We start from the raw sequence: 8,504 nt of genomic DNA, 5'->3' as shown, positions 1-8,504 counted from the left end.
ATTTTTGCTCTCTTACTTTCTTTTCAATAACTTTTTCTCAAAACACTGTTTAAAAACCCAAAATTAAGATTTTTCACTTAACATCTACCCTACATGGCTATAATGAATCTAACAGACAATTCATAAAATTTGAAAAAAAGATGATCAAAGAAGAAGAGTTACAACCTGTGATTGCTTTATTTTGTGGTAAACAGAGAGAAAGAGATCATGACAAAAGAAGAGCTACCACATGTTTATTCCTTAAATAAAAGGTAAGACACGTATCTAAATGCATATATATTTGCTAGAATCAAATGACCAAATTATCCTTGTTTTTAACTTTAATGACAAACAAGCAACCATGTTAAAATGTTTGAAACTGTCTCTTCTATATATATATATATTAGCCCGTGCAACATGAGCCCAACATAATGGAAATTTAGTTAGAATTGTTTTGTTGAGAACAAGTTATCTAAAATAATTAAATTTTGAAATTAATTATCCTAAAATAAATTATTATATATTTCATCACTATGACAAAAAAAATCTGCAATAAATAAGTCAGTGACTACCTAATATCCCCAACTAAACATAAAATAAAATAATTCAAACATTTTGTCCTGAAATTATTATACATTATACTCACACCAAATGATTCTATAGAGTCTGTTTTATTTAAGAAAAACATATATTAATTGAAAAGTGAAACAATGTATTTAAAGTTAGATCCACAGATTTAAAGATTTCTATAAATGTTCTATTTACATATTAACACAATGCAATAAATTAAATTGAAGGTCAGCCAGGATGCAGTCTTAATTGTGATCTCCAACTTGCCATGTTATATAAACAAGGTAGAATAGGAAGTTGGTATTTGTAAAAATATAAGATACAAAGAAATTCTAGTATATAGAGGAAAGCATATGTAAAGGAACAAGCAAGTTGATCGAAAGATAAAAGGGGCAAGTTAAAACTAAAGAATACATTCAACATGTAAATAAAGATGAAAATAAGAGAAATGAAGTCAAGTTTGAGAGAGGGAAAAAGCGAAAAAAAATGCGATCAGCTTAGCAGGTGACACCACAACCCTTCACAGAGACTCCTCATAGCTTCAAATTCTTCCCACAACTCCATCCTTTCATTTCTATCACAGGATGCATAGACTGCTGTGAGAAACCAAGTTAGTTCTTGATTAACTCCACATAATTTACAAGTAATTGATTGGTTTCTATATTCCACCATCTCCCCTTTCCATGATCTTTTGTCCCACAATAGAATTCGGATAGATTGCCTAGCAAGAATTGCAAGAGAAGGTACCAGAACTTTGGCAGAGAACCAGCTAAACTGAACGCAGCTACTGAATTGTTGTATAAGTAAATTTGGTTCAACAATGGTCTTATATATTCAGTATTCAGGAATTACAGGCTCTCTAGAAACAGTTTTGCAAAATTTCTGTGATAGCTATTGAACAGAATTACAGGGAATGGAAGAACTAATGAAGCTACTACCACGACAACTACAAGTTTGCAATGATGTACCTGTCTTTTCAATAATCAGTACAGTCTAATAATTCATTCCTCACAAAATCTTCTTAAGAAAAATAATTTGGATCAACACTTAAGTAAATAAATGAAAATGTCTTATATATAAGAGTTTAGGTACTAAAATAAGACATTACCACTGTTATGTATTAATAATATCTAAAGAACAAGCAATAATATTAAACAAGCTCTAAGCAAGTTTTGTCGATTATAACTTGAAGAGGTCAACATCACATTGGTTACATTAGAATATAAACCTCAAGTATACGTTGTCCTTGGTAATGTTATTTCAACTTCTGTTTTGTAGCATCCCTCAAATTCAACAATTCACTAAGTATCAAAAAAAATTCACATATCAACTTAAAGTTAATTTCTTGTTATCTCTTTTTTTTTCTCCTTTTAGATGGTGCTTAACTTTATAAATTGAACTTGGACAAGGAGAAAAAGAAAGAGAACAAGTAATAATTGTAATCCCATGTAGCAGTAGCAGAGACAATGACAATAAAAGTAACACTAAAAAAGTAGTAAAAAAATCTCTTACCGGTAAATATTTTCCTCAAATGAGTCTCATGCAATGCGAACTTAGATTATAGAACACAAAACAAAAAATCAAAAGAATAAAAAAAATAAAGTAAAAGCTTCATCCTAGTATTATTAAAAGAAACACACTACAACACTTCCCACTGGATATTATAAAGAGTATATATTGCTTTCTTCCATGAAAATTGGTTTTTCATATTTTAAATGAAGGAAAAAAGAATCAGATCACCCTACAACTCAAATTGGTAAGTTTTCAACCTTTCTTCTTAAGTTTCTCCCCAAAACTGATGGCTTTGTGTGCTTATGATTCTAAGACTGAAGAGATCTTTTGCCAATACAATGTGAATGCTCTTTTCCAGTTGAGCCTGTTTGATTCCACCTCGTCTTAATCCTTTGGAAATTCAATCTATGTTAGCATTTCATTGATTTGTCGAGATATAGATTGTATGTTTATTGCTTGGTTTGTTGGCTGACATTTGCACAACAAAATGTTTAGACAAACTCTTTTTGAGTTGTTCATTTTATTTATTTCAACACGACCAATGAACTATAGGGAATACATGCCGAGCTTGGAAAAAACATCATATTTACTTGCAGAACTACTCCAAGAAAGGTCCTCACATGGTCAAACAGATTGGGAATTTTGATTATTGTTGCCAAGGCTGCGCACTTTCTCCACACAAGCGTAATCCCTCCTTCATTTAGTAGTAGTGTGAAGACAAAATTTGATTAGCATCAAATTGAAAAACTCAATGGTTATGTAATATCAATCCATATGGAAGATAGTGAAAAACTTGAGGTATGTTGAAATGGTATTGATAAGATGAAGGGTAGGGGTGAAGTTTGAATACACTACACCCTCCCTAAACCCCACTTATAGTATTATACACTTGATTGTTGCTGTTTTAGGAGAAAAGGAAATGATATCATCTAATGGGAACCTATTTAATTTTGTATTATCCTTTTAGCCTCTTAAAGTGTTATTGAAGTGCATAGGTCTCTTCTTTTGACTTCTGAAAACTTTCCTTTGAACTAATCTTTTATCGTATGGAACACTCATTGTTGCATTCCATTTTAACAATAAATTGCACTTCCTATAAAGATCAATATTCCTTTTTCAGAAATCTGAAGGTTGAGAAAAATATGATTGGACGAAAACAAATGAAATCAATTTTGCTGATTCCATAAGAGATATCCAATAGCTATCAAATAGGTCAAAAGTAGTTGAAACTACTACTCAGCCACAAAAGCTAGAGGTTGAAGCCATGCTAATGGCTGTGTCATGATACTCTACTGCAATCCAAGGCACAAGAATAGTCTTTAAGGTTATTGATTTTAATCATCTTCATTCAATAGATTGGAATAACTTCCACATTTTTTAATACATATGATCAGAATTAACTAAAATGAAACTAAAGATAGAACTTGAGCTTTAGAGAGTCAGACACGAGTTAAAATAACATTTTTCTCCGAGATTTTTAACTTTTAACACTTTAACATAGTCAAGACTCCACATCTCTAATACTGGAGAAATTATTTGTTTCTTATACCGTGCACAGAGTAAAATAAGTTCACAGCGACACATTAAAATAATGATAATTAACCAAACAATTTCTACAAAACTCAATAAAGATGGATAAAACAGATGCATGATTCGACAGACATACCTGTAGCTGAAATTCCGGTAAAGGTAATTGTAGCTGCGCTTAACTTCAATTTGTGCAATCTACAACAACAAATGACCAAAATTGACAACCCCAAAAAGTTGATTCAGTCAGAATCACATCTTTCATAAAATTTTCTTCTAATTAATTACATCAGAAACCCATACAAACAGACAAAAGACCATATAAATTATTGCATGTTCAATAAAGCGTAAAATGCAATATGCGCGAATGGAAAGACGAAATAACTAAACAAAAAGCGAAGCTAAAAGGGTCTCCCAAGCAAAACAAACTTGAACATCAAACAACAATCCCAAATAAAAAAAACCCATGACAATATGAAGACCCCAAGATCAAATTTCACCTAAAACTATGATGACACCAAGATCAAATTACAGCAACAAAAGATAATACACTAACTTGATTTTAATAAAACCAAATAGTAGAGATCTAGAGCAATTTAATGGCAGAAAGAACCCATGGCAATATGGGCTAGGGTTTCAACTAAATGGAATAACTGGAAAGAGGTAAAAAAAAAACAGTAACAATTACTAAATTAAAAAACAAAAATGTCAAAAAAAAGTATAGAAATAATTTGGAGTATTACCTAAAAGATGAATTGAAGAAAACAAAAAGAGCAGAGAGAGAGCGGTGTCGGGAGAAAATTGAAAGAAGAACCTACACACAAGTTACAATGAAGGGCGAAAAGACAAAAATATCCTCAAACTTTACTTAAAAGACATTAAACAGCCATGTTGAAACAAGCTCTTTCTATTATAGTAGTATATATATATATATATATATAAAATATGGGGAAGGCCCGTCGCAAGCACGGGCCCAATAGTCAAAATATCAGTATTAATGAATCATTGATGATAGTTATTACAGAAGATGGATAATGTGATATGTTATATACTATTAGAGATATTCAAAATATATGTACAACTGATATTGGACATCAAGATGATTCATATTAACTAAGGTAATAAAATCAAAATATTTTTTTGCCATATGAGATCAACATGTGATTGTTTATCATATCATATGTAGAGGATGTGCAAGATTCGTGTAGTGAGAAGTTTTCTGAAGTTTTTGAGCTGCTTTTGTTGAATTGTTCCAAATTAGAATGTGAAATTTACTGAAAAGTTTCAAACTTTAAGAAATAAAGTGACACTTTTTTTATGTGGATGAGTGGAGGGGGGCAATGAGAGGTGAAGTTCTAGGATTGAGGGGACAACAATGACTACAGGGTCATGGGTCTTCGTTCTTCAGGAAGTTTTGGTTCTTTGCAACAACAACTATTTCAGAATAGTTCATCACCAATCCAAACAACACCCCCTATTCCAAGAAAACCCCCAAAATTGTTTAAGGAGGAAGAGGGATTGTTTCTCTGGATCTGCAAGTTCGCCCCTCGAAAGAATGTTGGGATGTTGCTACACTGTGTAGTTTCTGCTGCAGCTTTTCTGTGGGTCTTGCATGTTGGCAAAGGTTTGCTCTCTACACTTCTGTACATTTGTCACTTTTTTTTGAGATGTGTCACATTGTTAGGACTTTTGGCTCCAACTTTTAGTTTAAAGTGGTGTAGTATCCATAATTCCATTCTACATCATGTCAAATCTTTATGCAAACCAGAGCTTTAGCTATAGTTTGGTGTTCATGCACTTTCAAATACTAAGATAGAGAATTTGCTTATTAAGTAGTAATACAAAATCAAAAATCTTATTTTTGTTATTTCTTAGAGTTTATCGGATACATGAAGGTAAAGGTCTGTTTACACACCACCCTCCCTAGGACCCACTTGTGGGATTACTCTATGTACGTTGTTGTTGTCATTTCTTTGAGTTAATGCCATAATAGCTTTTGATAGGCTCTTATGTGGTGTTATCTGGTGGTTATAGTGTTCTAATTTTGGTAAATATTAATTGGTTGCCTTGCATTTGTTTGTATTTTTGACATTTTTTTAATGAGGAAATTTTCATGATTTTGGCTAGTTTCCACTGAAGATTCTCAATGAACACCTGTATAATTCAATTTTCTGCTTCTGTTATTAAAGGAATGCTTTTGATTCGGCCGTTCCATATGTTAGTGCTTGTACATTTCCTAAATTTTCATCCCTCAAATCTGCTTTTCTGCCTTCTGCAATGACTAAGTTTTCAACTCATTTTCAGGTGAAGTTGCCGCAGAACAAAGTAATAGGATGTTTGCTCCAGAAAATGTACATAAAATATATTTTTAGGGGTATTGAGTCTATACAAAAAATAATGTTGGCCGAAGTGTGTCAATTGTCCAACCTCCTCTTCCTCCTCCTCCTCCTCCCCCTCTTCTTCCTCCTGTATATTTCAAAGGATATACTCTTCCCCCTGGAAATCCATGTGAAGGCTTCACGTTGCCACCCCCGCTAGCAGATAAGAAGAGGACTGGACCATAACGTAAGTTTAAAAGTCTCGTAATACCCTGAAATTTTTCTCCTTTGAATAGATTGAAGGTCAGAAATATGAGTACCAAATGTTGAACCTCGGTTTTCTTTTTCTTTTGTTTTTCAGCATGTCCGGTGTGCTACCTTCCTGTTGAACAAGCTATTGCATTAATGCCTGATGCACCATCCTTTTCTCCTGGTGTTAGCAATTTGACTTACATCCATGAAGAAAATCAGAGTAAAGCCGATTTTGGAGGTTCAGATTTCGGTGGATATCCTTCGTTGTTCCAGAGGAATGATTCTGACATAAGAGAGTCCATGAGGTTGCATTGTGGGTATGATATTATCTCTACTTGATAAAGATTACTGCAATTTTCACAAGATCCTCTATTTTACCATATTTTATATTTCCATTCCACATCTAATTGACAGTTTTGTCAGAGGAATCAGGCCTGGAGATCAGACAAGTTTTGACATTGATGATTCTAACCTTCTTGAGATGGAATCTTGTCAAGGTGTCGTGGTGGCATCAACAATATTTAGTATTGATCTTTCAGTTCACTCATTGTTACATTTTCATCTTGTATCTAGTGGACTGCAGTTTTAAGTTTTAACAAATATATACTTGATAAGGGGCTTTTGATTTGATACGGCAACCAAAGAATACCAGTGAATATGCAAAGAAAAATGCATGCTTCTATATGTTCGTGGATGAGCAAACAGAAGCATTTTTAAGAAATTCAAGTGAGCTGAATAGTAGCATGAGAATTGGTTTATGGAGAATTGTTGTTGTTCATAACCTACCTTATGGTGATCTAAGGCGAAATAGAAAGGTAAACGTTCATAATGTTACATTGCCTATTTAATAAGAGTTTGATTCTTGCACGCATAACCAACAGAGGATGTGTATATATGGATGCATTCGAACTTTTTTTGTCAAATAGATGGCAAAGTAAGAACATTAGGAGTGCATAACTGCTGAAGTTCTTAAACTTTCTACATCTATGCAATCAAGTATTAAGACCTTTTCTCTGAGTTGCTCAAAATAAATGTATACAATCATATTAAATGTTTAATTTTGAAAAATATTTTGAAGAGAATGGATTCAATTAAAAGGAAGTGGGAGTTCACGATAACCTTGAACTCGTCATGGCAAAGTTACGGTTATTAGAAGAATTCATTGCACATTTGCAACTACAATCTAGTTAACTGAACTGCTTTTTGCATACAATTTATTTCTATAAACATCTTTGAACTTAATTATATGAAGGATGAATTCCTGTAATTCAAGCTTTCTAATAAGTGCATCTCTTCTACGGCTCTACCTCCTTATCCTATAGCCAATGCTATGTCCATTGGATAGCCAATATCTTTCCTACTTAGATGTGAAGTTTGAATCCTTATCCAACATTCTGCTTAAATGGAAACTTTTGCATTCGAGATCTTGAAGTCCGCAGTCTGAAAAGGCTCTTAGGCATTTTTGTTACCTTCCTAAAAAAAATGAAAAATCTGAACAGTCTGTTGGTTCAATTCTAGATGGGTCTATATATGGAAATATCTAGAGTTCCATTATCTACTGTAGTGAGCAAGCACAAAGTGCATTTGTCTTCAAGGTTTTCTCAAATCTTATTCGATGCACATACTATTCATATTCTATATACAGAAGACATTTTAGCTTTTGCTTTCGCTGTGCCTTTATGATATTGATATCTTTTCTAATTTCTTTCCTAGTTTTCATTACCTTATGGAGAAAAAGACTATATAATGATTTAATACGTTATTTTAGCAATCTAAACGTCTCCAAATTTATCATAGTTTTGATCTACAATTCTGGAAGTGTAAGTTCCTACTTGTCTTTGTATTCTGTATTTTATCACTTCTCGACACTACTAAAAAGAAAAGATAAATATTACGGTAGTCTTTTCTTTATCTCAGCATTAGGAATAACCTTCTCTGCTTATTATGAAGAGCAGCAGGATCACTAATACTCTTGTCCAACCATGGGAGAGCAAATGTGGAGGAGAAGTAAACAAGGAAAGAACTAAAGTGAATAGACAACAAATGTACAGATCCAAAAAGTATAGCGAAATTACCCATCTACCCTAGTTCATCCTCTAGAAATCTCCTCAATTTAATGGCAAAAATTACATAATTATCCTTGTTAAATAAATTAAAATATATAGATATATATATATTTAAAGTACAATTTAAATAGCTTTGGGAACAGCTTTTTAAAGTTGTGTTAGTCCTTCAACTCCCTCTTCTAAATAGGGGAGTTGTTAAATAAAGTAAAATATATATATATATATATATTTAAAGTACTATTTAAATAGATTTGAGAATAACTTTTTAAAGCTGTGTTAG

General features: G+C 32.5%; 1 protein-coding gene and 1 long non-coding RNA gene across 4 annotated transcripts; one reads left to right on the top strand and one right to left on the bottom strand.

Moving 5' to 3' along the window:
• Window positions 1-798: 798 nt before the first annotated feature.
• On the bottom strand, window positions 799-4,486 carry LOC104646398 (uncharacterized). Of its 3 annotated transcripts, none has more exons than XR_003246004.2 (3): window positions 4,332-4,486; window positions 3,728-3,786; window positions 799-2,755 (listed from the first exon to the last, which is right to left on the bottom strand). It is a non-coding gene; the product is annotated as an uncharacterized lncRNA (long non-coding RNA). The 3 variants fall into 3 exon arrangements; XR_011220009.1 differs by lacking the exon at window positions 4,332-4,486 and adding an exon at window positions 4,145-4,278; XR_011220008.1 differs by lacking the exon at window positions 4,332-4,486 and having other exon boundaries at window positions 3,728-4,123.
• A 491-nt stretch (window positions 4,487-4,977) lies between these two features.
• On the top strand, window positions 4,978-6,747 carry LOC104646419 (probable hexosyltransferase MUCI70). The gene is made up of 4 exons (XM_019212651.1): window positions 4,978-5,231; window positions 5,778-5,923; window positions 6,268-6,463; window positions 6,573-6,747. The coding sequence occupies exons 1-4, from the start codon at window positions 4,978-4,980 to the stop codon at window positions 6,745-6,747; spliced, it is 771 nt and encodes a 256-aa protein (XP_019068196.1).
• The last annotated feature ends 1,757 nt before the right edge of the window (window positions 6,748-8,504 follow it).

The sequence above is a fragment of the Solanum lycopersicum genome, chromosome 3 (assembly GCF_036512215.1).
Source record: "Solanum lycopersicum chromosome 3, SLM_r2.1".
Lineage (NCBI taxonomy): Eukaryota > Viridiplantae > Streptophyta > Magnoliopsida > Solanales > Solanaceae > Solanum > Solanum lycopersicum.
This window is presented reverse-complemented; position numbering and strand designations above follow the sequence as displayed.

Bases quoted from the DNA above. Each gene is read 5' to 3' on its own strand.
- LOC104646419 (XM_019212651.1), top strand. From the start codon at position 4,978: ATGGGTCTTCGTTCTTCAGGAAGTTTTGGTTCTTTGCAACAACAACTA. The intron at 5,232-5,777 runs GTACATTTGTCA...CTGTTATTAAAG, and splicing joins GGTTTGCTCTCTACACTTCT to GAATGCTTTTGATTCGGCCG. The intron at 5,924-6,267 runs GTTTGCTCCAGA...TTTGTTTTTCAG, and splicing joins GCAGAACAAAGTAATAGGAT to CATGTCCGGTGTGCTACCTT.